This window comes from Euleptes europaea, chromosome 2 (assembly GCF_029931775.1).
Source record: "Euleptes europaea isolate rEulEur1 chromosome 2, rEulEur1.hap1, whole genome shotgun sequence".
Taxonomy (NCBI): Eukaryota; Metazoa; Chordata; class Lepidosauria; order Squamata; family Sphaerodactylidae; genus Euleptes; species Euleptes europaea.
In genome coordinates this window covers 61,656,719-61,673,994 of record NC_079313.1, presented here as the reverse complement: position 1 = coordinate 61,673,994, position 17,276 = coordinate 61,656,719, and the positions used below count along the sequence as shown (strand labels likewise).

At 40.8% G+C, this 17,276-nt stretch overlaps 1 protein-coding gene across 9 annotated transcripts in view; it reads left to right on the top strand.

The window, feature by feature from the left end:
- LRRC7 (leucine rich repeat containing 7) overlaps nucleotides 1-17,276 on the top strand; it is a 160,939-nt gene that overhangs the window by 62,316 nt on the left and 81,347 nt on the right. For all 9 annotated transcript variants that reach the window (XM_056844367.1, XM_056844365.1, XM_056844366.1 and 6 more), the window contains 4 exons: nucleotides 5,914-5,977; nucleotides 8,638-8,712; nucleotides 11,606-11,750; nucleotides 12,688-12,760. In XM_056844367.1, the coding sequence (XP_056700345.1) occupies nucleotides 5,914-5,977; nucleotides 8,638-8,712; nucleotides 11,606-11,750; nucleotides 12,688-12,760 (357 nt within the window). The remainder of the gene's footprint in view (nucleotides 1-5,913; nucleotides 5,978-8,637; nucleotides 8,713-11,605; nucleotides 11,751-12,687; nucleotides 12,761-17,276) is intronic.

Below are 17,276 nucleotides of genomic sequence, written 5' to 3'. Positions count from 1 at the left end.
TTCAAAACCTTATCCCCCAAAAACTTTGTTGGACTCTAAGGTGCTACTGGTCTCAAATCTAGCTGTTCTACTGCAGACCAACATGGCTACCCTCTGAAAACACTTGAGAGAGACAGTTCAGACCTCTTCTAAAAGAAGTCTGAATCAGTCCGTCAGCCAGAAAGGGCTTTTTAATTGACCTTGCAGAAGATTAAGCAGTTTAACAGGGCTGGTTCACAGTTCCAGGCCAGAGTACTTCCCTTTTAAATTATTTGCAACAGCACTTGTAAGATAGCATGAATCAAGCTGTGAACTTTGATTTTGTGGTGTGATGGATTTCCTGGGGGCTAACTACCACTCAACACAAGATTTTTTTGTACCTGTCACAGTGCAATGTCTCTCCTAATTTCCCACTGGATTCCCAGTGAGCACTTAAAAAAGAGTAATGTTTCAAGGGGATAGGATCTGGACTTAGCTATAACCCTTTTTCTGGCCAATGACCGTAAAAACAATAAAAGTAAAAGTAACACAAAAAAAGGTATAACCCAATCTAGCTTGGATTGCAACTATGCTAAAATTGATAGGCACAAGATAGTTTGCTTTTCAAAGTCAACAAGAACAAAGTTTATTTCAGAAAAAAAAACCCATATAACTTGAGGTAGACATCAACACTTAAACACAAGTTATGGGATGTTACATTTTACACAACTCATACCTCAGGAAAGTGTGTTTATAACAAATCAACGAAGCACTCTTCAGCAAGTAAGTTACACACCAGGTCCAAAACAGCTGACAACCAAGTTGAGAAGCAAAGTCCCAGGGTCCAGAATATGGAAAGCTTAGTGATTTCAACAGTGTCCAGAATGTACTTGGGAAAGCGGGTGGATCCAAGGCTGGCTACAAATGCATGGGGTCTGGAAGGGGATTTTATACCTCTTTAATTGTATTAGCTGGGAAGAGCGCTGGTGCTTGGGGCAAGGTTGCTCTAGGGTATGAAATTTGAGGATTTCTAAGGATTTCTAAAATAATGGTTGGTGGGAGTGTCCTTGATAATAAAATGTGAAATTTACTGAAGAAACGTATAGTGGGTAAGATGATGCAGAAGAGTGTATAATTATGTTATGAAACAAGAGGGGAGCTCCCTGAAGATCGGGAGACTTGGTTACCATTCCACACCCTGTATAGTTAATTATGATCTAAAAGTGTCAAGGACCAGCTCTGGAATTTGAATAGTTCCATGATTAATAGCTCTGTTGAGTATTCGGGCAAGTGCCTTACTCCTAGCTGGGAGCATCCTGGGACATCTCTGCCACTTCCAGGAACCCCTGGTTTGATATCAAGCAGAATATTTTATCCACACCTCTGACAGCCAGCTCACAGGGGCTTCATAGCTTAAAAGGGGTTTCTGGGGGGCAACTTGCCAGTTACCATAACATGAAAACTCCAGCATCTTAGTTATTATACATATTGTAATTAGAGCACAATAAATCTTAGCCTGAAAAAATAATAAAATTAGTTAATTAACCTGGTGAAAAAAATGACGTTTTCTATTACAGCTAACAATTTTTCCACCATAGGGACTGTGCATGATGGTTAAACATTAATTCTAATGAGCGTAAGGATGTCTGACTATTTTGGATTATGGCCTATGTGTAGAAAGATATCAGCAGTGAAGTATTAGATCTGCCCACAGAGGAATTATAAAAATGTGAAGAAAATGTCGAGTGATTATTAGATTTGGCTGTAAAAGAAAAAGCGAATGTATAACCATGACAACCGCATTGCAGAATGCCCAGGTGTGGGATATATGGCTGTTCGAGGAAATAAGCAGACTGAATACTATGAGACTTATTTTGGAAAACAGTGGGGAAATTACTTTGATTTTAGAACGAATGTAATATGTTAACTGTTTACACATCAAAACAAACATAACAGCGACTAGAAAGAACAGAGCGATCTTATTTGTACAACTCCTAATCTGATTAAAATCATTGGGAGACCATCTTTTAAGGTATACAGAACTGCTGTGTGAGCAGAGCCATTTTTCTGTGGCAGAAGGAGCCTTCCCCTGATGTGAGACTCTTCCACGTTGAACCTTACTGTGGAAGATGTTCAACTGACACTAGTATTGTTAAGACAAATTCTTATAATTCCTTTTAACCAAATTTCTCCCTGAAATCCAACAATTGGTTTCTTTCCCTCTTTTTCAGAACTAAAGAAGTTTCGAGTCAGTTTTATTTTGATGAAAGAAAAAAATTGAAAAGAGGAGGGGCAGGAAGGGCGGTTCTTCAAAATTTCAGAATTTCACTCTAGATGTTAAGCAGCAGGCAATGACTTCCCAAACCTTCCTATCATCCTGCTAGAGTGCCACCCTGTGGTGTGTAACATTAACAACTGCAGGGATTGAAGTGACCATAGAGTGCTTTGGTTTCTCTACAAATTGAAATCCCTCTTTTAAATGAGGGGGGGGGAAAGAGTATAAGAGGGACCAGTGGCTATATTTTAACAGTGCAAACTGGAACATAAATTAAGTCACTCGTGTGGCTCTCAACTGAAACTTTTGCTTCAGAATGGTGATCTTTGAGCTATCTAGACCTTCTTTTTTCATCTTGAACTCCCAATCTGCCACAGTGGAGTCATTTTCAATTTGCTACCTTCTCACTGTTGCCTTTTGACCAAACTGCTTGTGACGGTGGCAGAGAAGTGTTTCCTTTCCTGTGTTCACCTCACTCAAGCATAGAGTACATGGTGGAGAGGATTTCCCTGACGATAAAAAGATCAAGAATTTAGTAGCCAATAATTATTTTCTGATAGACAGCTGGGAATCATGCTATTATATAGCCATAGCTGCTAAACAACATTCTTGACCATAGGTAATTTAGGAAAAAGTGAGAGCAGATGGAAGAGTAGCTGTTGCAATATTAGGAATGAAAAAGTATTCTATACTAGCTCAAAGTAATATGAAAATGTTATAATTAGTTTGTCATTTGGACAGTTCATTTTTCTCCCTTGTTAAATCCTATTCGTGAACTGTCAGTTTGATGCCAAAAGTCCCACAGAGTTACTTTCCTATAATTGTGTGTGGGATGGAAGAAGTCTATCAGGTTGACCCTGTGACCTCACCAAGAGTTTCCAAGGTGCAGCCACATAAAGAGAGACAGAGGTGTGGATGGACAGCACGAGAGAGAGAGAAAGTGAAGCAGAGATGGGTATGTGTTGCTGTACAGAGCTCAGTTTCACCTACAGCAACACAAGAGAGGTTCACATGACCTTTCTTCTAAACCATAATAGGCATAAGTGGGAAAATATTATTATTATTATTACTATATTGTTATTATTAATAATATGCCTCTATTGCTCACAGAAAGATCTGCAATTTGTACTATTCAGCATTTGTCATGGACACAGCCTTCTGTACCAACAGCAAGCAATTAAAAAGCTCCAGAAGGATTAGTTTCCTGTTTTCGCGGATCCATTGGCTTGTGTGTTTTCTATGGTAAACATATTTGGGCTGAATGGGGAAAACAGAACTGCACCTGGCAATGCCAAGGTGAAGACGGGAAGCAAGAGATGAGACATTATGCCTATTTATCCAGTTGTATCAGAGCTGTTTGAATGTAGTAGAGAAGAAGCCAAAACAGAAGGGACATAATTGTGGCGGGGGGGGGGGGGAGCTGATTGTGTGTGGAGATGGCAGAAATGGGAAGGGAAAAAACATCAAGGGGTCAAGTGGAGGTTTTGAACAAAGGTAACAACTGAGATGGAAGAAAAAAGTTTTGGCAGAGGTGCATGACTCTAAGAAGAGCTGGGAAACAAAATTGATGGGAGTTAGGTAGATGGCTCACATGAGATATTTTCAGTTTTGTCATACGAAATCTTGAGTGGAGTGTGAATCAGGGAAAGTAGTGGTACAGAGGGCATCAGAAGTGGAGAAGATAGGTTGAAATTATTAAGAGTTGGTAGAGATCAGGAAACTTTAGTAGAGTTGTTCAGCCAGGGTACAAGACAGACAAAAAGGAGAAGAGCTTACAAAGAATAAAAATCAGTCACCTCTTTCTCAAGAGGCATTTAGTGCTATGAGAGGATGAAGGTAACAAATTAAAGGAGTGAACCAGGCCTGGGAATGGGAAATTAAGGAAAGTTGTGAGAATCAGTTAAAAGTCAAGGACAGGAATGAGTTGAAGGCAGAAACTTGGAGGTCTAAGCAATGTTCATAAGTGGAAAGTTCGGGGATAATCACTTATTACGTCTGCATACAAATATTCTCTGTTACGTCAGCAGTCATAAAATTCCCTTAAAATCTAAAATAAATAGATTTTATTTTTATAGTTACTTAAATAAATTTTATTTTATTTATTTTAGTTACTAAAATAAATGAGCTTGTTTACTATAATGGAAAACAGTATGAAATATGTTCACATAGGAAACCAGCACAGAATAGTGGTATGATATTGCCAGTGATTTTTAGTCAGTTGACCTCACATAACCTTGCTCTTGCTAAAAGGTAAAGGTAAAGGTCCCCTGTGCAAGCACTGGGTCATTCCTGACCCATGGGGAGATGTCACATCCCGACGTTTTCTAGGCAGACTTTGTTTGCGGGGTGGTTTGCCAGTGCCTTCCCCAGTCATCTTCCCTTTACCCCCAGCAAGCTGGGTACTCATTTGACCAACCTCAGAAGGATGGAAGGCTGAGTCAACCTTGAGCCGGCTACCTGAAACCGACTTCCGTCGGGATCGAACTCAGGTCGTGAGCAGAGCTTTTGACTGCAGTACTGCAGCTTAACACTCTGCGCCACGGGGCTCCTACCATCACTTAATTTATTCTCAGCAGATGGGATGGGGCTAATTTTTGCTCTTCCCAGGAATAGGGTCCACTTTAGTCTCTGCTTGTTCTGCCGTAGCTTGAAACTGTTCCTTAAGGTTGGGTTGTTCATAGCTGAAACTTCATAACCCTAGGAAGTGTTTGATGTCTCAAAAGGCTGTAACTGGAATGGAAGCAAAAGTAAAGGCAGACCTTTACTTACAGGACCCCAAAGCAAACACACTCAGTAGGGAGTGCAAGTCTTACTGCAGTACCGATCTCAAAGCTACAGCAGCACCTTTGAAACCCCCAAACCTCTTTTTCAACCAGTTTCAAACTTTAAAAGAAAGGTCTTGCCCCAGTTCTCCACACTCAAGCTGTGCAATCCTGCTTACAATTTTTCCTCCCTTCATGCAGGTTTGAATGGTTGGTGAGGGGACACCTCTCTAAAACACTTGGATAATCAGAAATCCAAATAATCTGAGTTAATGTGACCCAGAATAAAATGGCTGTAGATATGCAGCACAAATCAAGAAATTCAGATAACTCTGGTTTTGCTAATGGGGATTACATGTATATGCTGATGCCTTTGCCATAGCCTGTTCTTCAGCATAGGACCATGGATATAGTAGCAACTGTGTGGTCCTCTGCTCATTGTTAAAATGGTTGTGCATATATATGCTCTTGTACATATACTGGACAGCACATTTTCTGGGATTTCATTTGTGTTGGGCAGATGGGACTATATTTTAATGGGGTTCTTTTTGTTATTTTTTATTCATGCCTTCTTTGCTTTGCCTTTCTTTGTCTTCCTAGCCCTAAGCTAAATTTATATCTTTCTTATTCATCCTGAGGATTGCCAGGCCACGTAAACATGATGACAGGAGAAGCAATTCTTGGCAGAATTCTCCCTCCTTAGAAACCCCTAAATGACAGACCCATTTTGCTCATATGATATATTTGTTTGGGTTGGGATTAAGAAATGCTCGTGTTTTGACCCCGCTATTACTTGTGGAGGCAGGAGCTGCCTCATGCATATCCACATGAGTTTTTCCCCACATTGCATTTATGTAACTGGTTTAAAATTACTATCACTGGGTAAAACCCTCATTATTTATCTTTGCTTTCTTGCAGGTCAATGCTCAAGCTGACACAGCTGGAGAGGCTTGACCTAGGCAATAATGAATTTGCCGAGCTGGTAAGAGCAATGTATTTTTAAAGGACATTTTAAAAATGTCGGCATAGACTGACCCTTCATTACACAAATGCCCTAGTCTAATTAACATGCTGCTCACTGTGGAGCCATGTAAATACACACAGCCAACTATTGCATCCCAGTGCATTCAGGATCAAGAATATTTACATTGCTTTGCTTCCCATACGTGGGAAAACTGTCCATGATGGCATTTTGCATGAACAGTAAACAAATCATGTCTGGGCTGATGGATCTGTTTCTGCAAGCCAAATGTTTTGTATGCATAGATAGGGATAATGGTGAAATAGTACCAATAGTCCCTCTTTATGGTACATGGTGTTGTGGATTAAAGGGTTTAATCTGAAGGGGAGCTGTTAAGTATTGGGCCTTGATTTAGGGTAGGGTACCGCAGAAGCTTACTCTTCCTATTTAGTTGATCATAGTTTCTGACATCTTTAGCCAGATCTGCAATTGCTTATCTGGGTTTCTAGCACCCATGTTTCTGTCCTAAAGAGCATAACGTTGCCTATCCCTTAGTGGTAGATTCCTGGGAAAAGGCTGTTAGATCTAACCATTCATATTCTGAAATGTGACTTCTCACACAGTTAATGGAATAGTAATTTATTTCGAATTTATTACTCCTGGTACGCCCCCAAGAGAGTGTTACGCTCTGCGAGTAACAACCTACTGGTGGTCCCCAGCCCAGAGAGTATCTGGCTGTCTTCAATTAGGCCCTGGCCTGGTGGAACTCTCTGTCCAATGAGACCAGGGCCCTGCAGGACCTTACGCAGTTCCGCAGGGCCTGCAAGACAGAGCTGTTCTGCCAGCCCTTTGGTTGTGGACAGATAAGTATATATTATCATAGCTGGCCTCCCTGCCCACTTCCTCTTTGTTTATGTCACTCCATCTATTCTTGGCAGGGTTGCAAACCTCTGGGTACTAGCTGCAGATCTGCTATTACAGTGGTCGGCAAACCGCAGCTTGCGAGCCGCATGCGGCTCTTTGGCCCCTTGAGTGCGGCTCTGGGCTGCAGGATTGCAGCCGCCCACCCGAGAGAAGCCACCTTCCCCGGGCGCGGAGGGCGCGGGGGGGGGCTGGCTTCCTTCGGCGGAGGATCGGGGCAGCGCGGTGGAGGAGAGCCTGGTGTCCCTTCCCCGCCCCGGCCGGGCTCTGCACGCACGCAGAAGTCCCGCAAAAGTTCTCCGCCTTTCTGCCAGCCCAGAGCTGCCGTCACCGCGCCTGGGGGTAGGGGGTGGGTCTTTGCAACGTGCTGGCCCGAGCACCGGGGAGAGGGAGGGAGGCCCTTATCCAGCACACACACACCCTCCCCCGCCTTTCTCACCTGCAAACTCCAGGATGTCGCCCTCGTGGCCTGCCCTTCCCTTCCGCCGCTGGAGAATGCCAGCGAAAGGGGAGGGGGAGGACGCCCCTCTGCCTTCCTCCTCCTCCTCCTCGGAGGCTGAGGCGCTGAGGAGGGGCGGACTGGCGGACGGCAGGCTGGCCGGGGAGGGAAGGAAGGAAGGAGCCCAGACGGCGGCGAGGAGGAGGAGGAGGAGGAGCAGGAGGCTGAGAGGCGAGCGCGGGAGACCAAGACGGCCGGGATGCACCAGGGCGGCCGCCGAGAGGTCACGCAACTAGAAGATCACATCTTGAGTTACTCTCTACAGGCTGGTCCCCTGTAGATCTTTTCAATGCTCCCTGCACATTCTCTCTCTTTCTCTCTCTCTGCTCCCTTTTCCGGAATCAGGGATGCAACACATCTGGAAAATTTCAGGGCTGTGGGTATTTTCTTCCTCAAAAAAAAATGCACATTTTGGGGAAGGGAGGGGGGAGAGAGTATGGAAATATTTATAGCAGTTATTTGATCCCCCAAATACAGAACTCGTCCAAATCCTTCTGACTCCAAGCATCTAACATGGGGGTCGGGGAGATGCAAGGCCATTGTTCACATTAAGTGTTTGTCAGTCATTGTCATGATTTAATTTTTATCAATAAATAAGATCATTATTAAGTATGATATCAAGTTTTATTCAGTGTACCTATAGTTTAATTAAGACTTAAAACTTTAATTAAAGTTTATTAAGTTAATAAACAGTGTACCTACCTATATAGTTTAAGTTTAAGAAATTTGGCTCTCAAAAGAAATCTCAATCACTGTACTGTTGATATTTGGCCCTGTTGACTAATGAGTTTGCTGACCACTGTGCTATTACAACTGATCTCCAGCCAATAGAGATCAGATCACCTGGAGAAAATGGCTGCTTTGTAATTGGTCTCTATGATATAGATGTCCCTCCTCTCCCCAAACCCCACCCTCCTCAGGCTCCATCCCAAAAATCTCCAGGTATTTCCCAACACAGAGCTGGCAACCTTAGTTCTTGGTGGGGCCGGATTTCTTTTCTCCCCAACCCCGGCTTACTATGGCCCAGTGTGCTATTAATGTGCACCAATCGATCCAAAGAATTGTATTGGTTTATTGTCATATTTTATTGGAAAGAGCGAGTTATAAATCTACTACTAATAATAATAAGTTATTAAAAAGAAACCAACAAAGCAGTCACATTAAAGAACTTTTTTGTTATAAAAGGTGATCAATATATAGTAATTAGAAAATAGTGTTGGTTTGTTTAAATATTACATTTATAAAAGCTACTTTTTTCCAGCCTGAAGTTCTAGAACAAGTTCAAAATCTAAAGGAATTGTGGATGGATAATAATTCTCTTCAAACACTGCCTGGGGTAGGAATATTTTTATTATGTAATTATTTGGTAAAATATTTACAGAAACAAATATAAATCCATTTATGCATATCTGAAGGTGCAAATTATTTATGTTCATGTATTAATATATTGAAATAAAGTTTTGTACAGAGATACTAATATGTCAGAAATAATAATTTATAAATAGTAAGTCTATTGATCTATTTCAGCAGTACACGTTCTGTCACATCTTAGTTACATATACATTTCCATGCTGTTTCATTTAAAAACATGCAAGATATATCATTTCATTAATAATAGGTGTGTTTTGGAATGATGTAGAAAGCATTGAGGATCTTGGACAGAAAATTGGTGGGTGATACACGGGGGCTTAAACAAAGGCTTTAGGTATTCACTGTGACAGGCCTTTGAAGCTGTGCTTCTGAATATGGGGCTAATAAAGCATGTACTCTTTAGTTCTTCCCTTTCTGAAGAACTAAATCTCTTCTGCAAATTGCATGGATACTGTATAACAGTCTGATGGGTATAACATATTGCCCTGACATGGATAGCCCAGGCTTGCCTGATCTTGTCAGATCTGAGAAGCTAGGACTGGTTAGGACTTGGATGGGAGACCACCAAGGTTGCTATGCAGAGGCAGGCAATGGCAAACCACCTCTGTTAGTCTCTTGCCATGAAAATCCTATGGGTTGCCATATAAGTTGGCCGTGACTTGACGGCACTTTCTGCCATCACCATAACATGTGAGGTCTAGAAAATGCACTCAGGCAGCTTTCCAGATACTATCACACAGGAAATATTTCAGCTGGTGTTTATATACATACCAAGGTGCAGCCTACCCATTTAGAGTCACTTTGGAGATGACAGGCCCACTCAGCCAGCTCTATGTTTACTCACTTCAGTGTTCAGATGGCAACACAAGATCATCCTGACTTAGGGTGCTGGGGAATTCCATAGGCAGTGTGTGCAGCTTCAGCCTCCAGAACCTCCACTTGCAAGCTCCTCTCTGAGTATGACAGATCTGCAGCACTGGCTGAGCGCAGAAGTGATTACAGAGAAAGTGATGATGGAAGCTGATGGTGAAGAAAATAGAACTAATTTCTAAATCTGCCTTAATAATATGTCTTGACTCATTCATTTTTCATGTACTGAAGTTTCACTGACTTAAGGCAATGGTAATACATATCTTGGTTAAGGCAGCACAAGGTATTTCTGAGTAAGATTTAAAATCCCCAGAGACTGCTTTGTAAAATATGCACAAGAAATACCTCCTTAAATCAAATTACATGATAAGGCATTGAAGCTATATCTCTGCTATCATTCAGTTACTGTGGAGAATTGCACCACTTGAAAAAAAACCAGTTGCATTGTAACTCATAAGAAAAGTGGATTGTGTTGTCTGACAGGAGATATGCAATTGGCTTGCTCCTTTATTGGCTGGCACTGACTCGTGGTCTGCCTCTTAATTTTTTTTTTAACTTTTGTAATCTTAATTTCAACGGTCAACCTAATAAAGTTGGCATGAAAGAAATCACAATAATTTATAAGGAATTTATTGTACAAATTCTGTTTCCAGTGCAGAAGGTTATTCCTATTTGAGCAAATCTGTCTCCGTAATTGACAGTGATGTGTCTGTAATAGCATCGTTATTGTCAACAGTACTTTTACTGGGCTTTATAGCACAGAAGTGTGTGTTTTCAGGATATAATATAATATGCTGCAAAAATGTATTTGAGTCACAAAATCAACCATTACTGAAATCACTACTTAAGCTTAACATGATAGCATTTTATGACAATTGCAATATGATTCAATGATCAGATAGTGAATGTTTCATTTTATTTGCACACATCCAAAATAAGGTTTGGATTCTATTCCCCCTCCCATATGAACAAGTGATAAACAGTGTCAAAGCTAGCAGTGCTGACTATTCCCAGAGTTTCAGTCCAGTAATTGGAACTGGAGAATCCCTCAGGGAGAAATTGGGTTAAAAGGCGTTGTGCCTGTTCTTATACATAGCTTCCAGTCAAACAGAAGGTCCTTTTCTGCATAGAGTTCCTTTTTGCAAAGCTGCTCAAATGCAGTGTTAAAAAGTTATTGATGATTTGATTATTTATGTAAGATATAACTTCGTTAAAATAAAATGTAGGAAATTATTCCTTATCCAAGACATAATGTTGCCTTTGAAAGATTAATTACAAGAAAGTCTTGTTTAAACAAGTTATATTAGATTTGAAGTAATATGCAATATAAGACAATATTAGACATCAATTGATTGATTTAAACACTAAGGGTACGATCCTTCTCTATATGGACACAGTGCCTATGCATTGGGGGATCTCCATAATACATAAAAGCCATTCTGTTGCACAGGTATATAGCACACTAGCTGTAAAATGAGATGGGAGGGTCTGTGTATGTCACCTGTATCCCTGCCCAGCTCTGTCCCTTTTTCTTAGCTAAAAAAGGTGAGCGCCAAGCTTACATTCCTAGACTGAGCAGAGGAGGTAAGTGGGATGTGAATATGGGAAGTGTACATAGGCTACCAGTGGCCTGGTGCAATGCCTTTATGTGTGCCCATGTGGACAACAGGGCTATTTGAGGATCCTTCACAAAGGTAGTGCACTCATGTATGGAATGGTCATGTTACTAATGTTTAAGGAGTTCAATGGAGATAGTTGCGGCGTTCGTAGATAGCGTGTAGAAAAGTGGTTTTAATTTTCAGGTTTTGATTGTACTTTCCAATTTATGTTCAGGCAGACCACTACTGCTTCTATAAACCGATGTGTAAAATATATTAATGTTAACCAAGTGTGCTTGTCTGTCTATTATGGTATAGTGTTAGGTATTGGAAATTGTTGTGAAATACAAATCTAATCGATTAACCCTGTTCTTGTGTAATGTTATCAAGCCTTTAGGGAAGTTAAAGCAGCTGGTGTATTTGGATGTGTCAAAAAATAGGATAGAAAGTATTGATATGGACGTATCAGGATGTGAAGCCCTTGAAGACCTACTGTTGTCATCCAACATGCTACAACAACTGCCAGATTCTATAGGTAAAATAAACTAACTGTTTTTGTCTAAATAGATGGGTATGTCTGAGGGCATGTTGCAATGGAAATAGGTTTTGGTTAAATGCTGATTTCTATTCAAGTGTCAGTTTCATCTGGTTGAGAAGATGGCCCCACACCATCACCACCATTCAGGGTCCTCTAACAAACAGTTATTTTTAGAAAGACATACTGTTATAAGAAACTTCAAAAACCAAAGTCTAAAATTTTGAAGACATCTTTCATCATATAGAAGGATACTTCTCATCAGATTGTCTCATCACATTTTTATACTCGTGTATGAAACACAACTATGTGGAATTTAGTTTCTTGCTATGAATATGCTGGAATGGCAATCCCCACATACATGACATTCATATCTTCAAACGTGAGTGTGAACCTGCATATTTGAAAATCTGCTTTTCAGCTCTGACTTTTCCCTCTTGAATTTATAACAGTTGCTATCAGAAGTTACATGTAAAAATCCAGCTGTCAGCAGTGGGAGAAGCAGTTTTTTAATACGTTTAGAAAAGCTGCCTGTTCTATCTGGAGGAGAATTCTGTTGATAATAGTGCAATTCTTACACTCTTCAAAGTCCACTGAGTTCAGTGAAGTTAGAAAGATATAACTTGGAGGGGTAAAACTCAGCAGTCCTAAGCAGTTACACCCTTATAAGTTCATTAACTTTGCTAAGTCCATTAACCGTTTAGGCTTTAATTGTTAGGTTGCAAGTTATCCTTTCTTTTTAAAGGATTATCCTTTATTCTCTTTATTTCAAGTCACTACTGTTCAAATTTAAACTCCTTTGAACATGCACCACCATAACCAATAATATTAGAGGTTTGAAAATAAGTAAACAGGAAATGAACAGCAAAGGAGTTTACAAGATTCTTCTGAAGCATAATAACTGATTTAGCAACGCTTTTTTTGTTTTGTTTTACAGGGCTCTTGAAAAGGCTTTCCACTCTAAAAGTAGATGACAATCAGCTTACACTTCTGCCCAATGCCATTGGAAAGTAAGTGGAAAATATTTTTAGAGACAGGGTGCAACCGGATTCATTTAAGTTCATGTAAATATAATTGATTCTGGGTTAAGCACACACTTAAATCTCTCCCATGTGAATTAATGGGATTTATAAATGCTAACTTCAGTTGGATTGCACTGGAGTGTTCGTTTTTATTCGGAACTAACTGGAAATGCTTTCCAGCTCCTGCAGTCAGTTATGGAAGATAACAGAACAAAGAGTGGGAATAACCACTACTGAAGGAACAAATAATTCATACAAGTAGTTAAAAATAAGCTTGTGTGACCCAATGGCAGGTTCCAATGTTTTTAAGAAACATCTGACTTTTCTCACATAATGTTAAAATCATTTCAATATTTTTTAAAACATTTCCTTAAGAGGTTGACAATATCCCGTATTGTACTTAATGAATCTAAACACCAAAAGTATAGAACAACCAGTGATTTGAAAAAAAAATATTTACAAACTATAGCTTTAGTAGCATTTTCCAGATGTTTAGCAGGATTAATAATATAAACACAGGATACATAAACTTCAAATTTATTAAAATAATTGCTTTGGCAGAGAAAGTGTTCCTTTGTTTTGTTGATGGCTGTTTTGTGACAACTATAGTAATTGTATATTTGCATAGTTTTACATGGTGATTTAATTTATATAACAGAACTGTCAACTTGGAACTGGTACAAATTGTATCTAGGAAAATATTGATTTTGGCTGAAGTATAAGCTAAACATACAGTTAGAGTGCAGGTGGTTTTTGAAATTCACTAACGTGCTGGGAGTACTACAAAATATTGTAACTTGTCCTGAATTTTAACTGCACAGGACTTTTGTTACTAACTCTTGCCCTGGTGATTCAGACTCATGTAAGCGTGTGTGTCCATTCATCACTTTCTTAATTAAAAGAAATTATCAACTATTTTTAAAGATGCAAAACAGTTCTGGGGATGAGGTCAGTTGGGGCCCACCAATCAATGCCACGTACACAGGATTCCAAACCTTGAGACGAAAAATCTGTTTGGATTTGCACAGTCAGAATGCTTGCAAATAAATTCCAGGACTCTAAAAAAAGTTGTGTCTGACTTCACCCAATTTAAAAATGTGTCCAGATTCTGAAGCAAATTAACCATTGGGGAATTTTTCCTCAAGTATGCCAATCAACTTGGGCCAGTTTGTATGTTCATGGATGTGGACTAACCCCCCACCCCCAACTGCTCTGGGCAGGGGAAGCAGATGTCACAGTGGTGAAGGAGGTTTTTGAGGTACTGTTGCCTTATCTCCTGAATAGCACCCAAGGAGAGAGGCGGAGTGGTGCTACAGGAATGGTGAGGAGAGGCTGAGTTCTTGCAAGTGAGGGAATTCTTGTCAGAAGCAAGAGGTCCCAAAAGAGCATTTATTGTTCTTACCGATTTAAGAGTCAAACCCTACAAAATCTGTGAAAAGACCTTAGATGCTTTTTAAATTGCTAAATGGCAATCATGAGACCCCCTGATTTAGTTAAGGAATTCAGATTTAGATTAGCCCTTCCTTGCAGTGCCATTTTCCATACCTCAAATGATTCCTCAAAACCGTTATTTGCACTAATCTTATGTTCCCTACAGAGGGGCAAATAGAAACTCCAAGAAGACATTTGAGATTGGGAAATTGTCATGGAGAAAACAGTTGCATCCACACACGAACATGCACACACCCTAGGGGCCTGATTGAATTGGGGCTCCATGCTGACCTCATCAACAATTTTAGATGCTCTGGAAATACTTCGTTCCAGCAACTTATCAAAGGATATTATATTTATTTTTATAGTGCTATTTGTTATGTTGTTTATAGTGCTATTGTTTAATTGCTTTGTTATATTTTACTGGCTATGGTAAGCTGATCTGAGAAACTTTGTGTTGATGTATGAGATTAAAATACTTTAAGCAAATATATAAAATATCCATATAAAACCCCTTATAAATACCAAAAGAATAACACTAAGTAAGGCATTTTTATTCCTTTATTTTCCGCTCAAGGCTATAGCTATATGAGCAGAGATGGATGGATGGATGGATGGATGGACGGACAGACAGACAGACAGACAGATCCCCTCAAAGATCTCTGAATTTAATTAGTGATGAAATCAAGAATAAGTATTATTGATTTCACCAACTATGCAAATACGCTGAACTTTGTACTTGTTGGCTTTCTTGGGCTTTAGGATGACTGACAGTAATTCCAGTAATTTCAGTATCAAGTAATTAATGAAATTTGCAAATTTAATAATGATAAAACATATTTTAAATAGCATTGCAGTGGCATTCAGTATCACATTAGAATAAGTGCTATTGAAATCACAACTTTTTGTGGCATTTTCAGTATTCTTCATTCTAGGCCCTATTGGTGGTGGCAAGGAAATTACATTAAATAATTGCATCTCTGGTCTGGCTGTAGAGGTGTTGGAAGGAAAGTGTGACATGATGGCTCCGCAAGGTGGTTTGCTAAAGCGCACTCACCTAGAGTCTGCATCTGCTTCTGTCAGCACCAGCTCCAAGTGGATCTGGGCCAATTTGTCTGAACGTTTCCTTTAGAAATTATCACTTCTTCTAGCTTGAATGACAGCTTGGCAGCTGCAAGCATATATTAAAAGCCTAACAAAGCTTTCAGCTGTTCTGTTTCCAGCCCACTTCATTAATCACTGTGTGGCTCTCAAAAGGATGACACACTCAAAGTCCTCCAGTCTAGGATGGTCTAGTAGTTAGCTGCCGAAAAAAGTATGGGAAACCAGATGGGTTGTGGGTTGTAGAAAGGCTGCTGGTAGCTTTAGGCTCTTGAGCGTCTGAAGAGTTTGTAAAGATACAGAACAAAAAAAAAATACTGAAGGCTTTAGCCAGCACTCATTATTTTCATTGTTGCCACTGAGCTTCTAAGAGAAAGACTGGGATGTTGGTCATACATGGAATGTATTATGTTCTTTCATATCTAGTGAGCGCATGTGTGTGACATTGCAAACCCAACTGAGGCATGTGTCCTGAGTCTCCCCCCCCCCCCAGCAACCCACAGGGGGAAGAGTTATCTTGCCCTCTGGCATGCAGAGAGGGTGGCAGAACTACCTCTGCCAGGTAGGAGAGGCAGTTCTGCCGCCCTCTCTGCATGCCACAGGGGCGGCGGCTGCCCTCCTCACCCCACCCCCAGTTACAGCCCTGCAGACATCCAGTCTCCCCATGAAGATTGCTAACATTGATCCCAGCATGAACTTCCCTGAGTCAGATCTCATCCCCTCAGATGTGTGAAGACAGAATAGGAAAATCACAGAAGGGCCGTCTGTGAGGGGGTAGGGGTGGGAGGGGGCTGGAATCAAACATCCATTAAAGAGGGTGAAAGGCTTTAGCAAACCCTTTCACCCTCTTTAATACCCCACTCTCTCAGCCTTTCTGTGTATGCTGAGGCGAAAGCATTAGCCTGAGTATATTAGTGAGGAGATTATTTTTCTCCTCCTCCATTCCCACACCAGTATTTACCTCAGAGAGAAATTTGGCACAAGAAGCTTCTTAACTTTAACAAACAGAACAGGGAAGTTTATTGAACAGTATTTACAAGATGGATTTTTGATGAAAAGGCAGAATTGGAGGGAAAACTCAAAATCACACACACACACACACACATAAGCTCTCTCTGAAAGAATCTTGTGTGTGTGTGTGTGTGTGTGTGTGTGTATACACACACACACACATATATATACATACATATATATATATATATATATATATATATATATATATATATATATATATACACACACACACACACACACACACACACACACACACACACATACTTCTTCTCAGTCTGGCTACCATGCTCAGATTGCTTTCTCCCTGTCAGAGCTCAGAGTGTCAGCTTTCTGGCTCCGCCCCCTCTTGGTTTCTGTGAGTTATTCCTGCAGATTAACCCCAGCGTGGTGTAGTGGTTAAGAACGGTGGTTTGGAGCGGTGGAGTCTGATCTGGAGAACCGGGTTTGATTCCCCACTCCTCCACATGAGTGGCGGAGGCTAATCTGGTGAACTGGATTTGTTTCCCCACTCCTACACACGAAGCCAACTGGGTGACCTTGGGCAAGTCACTCTCTCTCAGCCTCACCTACCTCAAAGGGTGTCTGTTGTGGCGAGGGGAAGGGAAGGTGATGGTAAGCCGGTTTGATACTCCCTTAAGTGGCAGAGAAAGTCGGCATATAAAAACCAACTCTTCTTCTTCTTCTTCTTGTTCGTCACAGAGCACAGTGGGGCAGCAGCCAGTCAGCCAGTAAATTCTAGTTGTGCCCCATTCCCCTACCTGGGGGGTGCCTGGGCAAGAGACTATGCTGACAGCCTGGTATAGGGCCGCCAGCATCCCTGCAACATTAACCTTCCCTCCCAGCATCATTAGCCAGCATTCCAAGGTGCATTTTCCTGGGGGTTTGTCCCGTCACACAACATGGGGCATACAGTGGGGTGAAGCTGCCTTGCGTTGCCCCCTTGCACAAGCAAACCTAA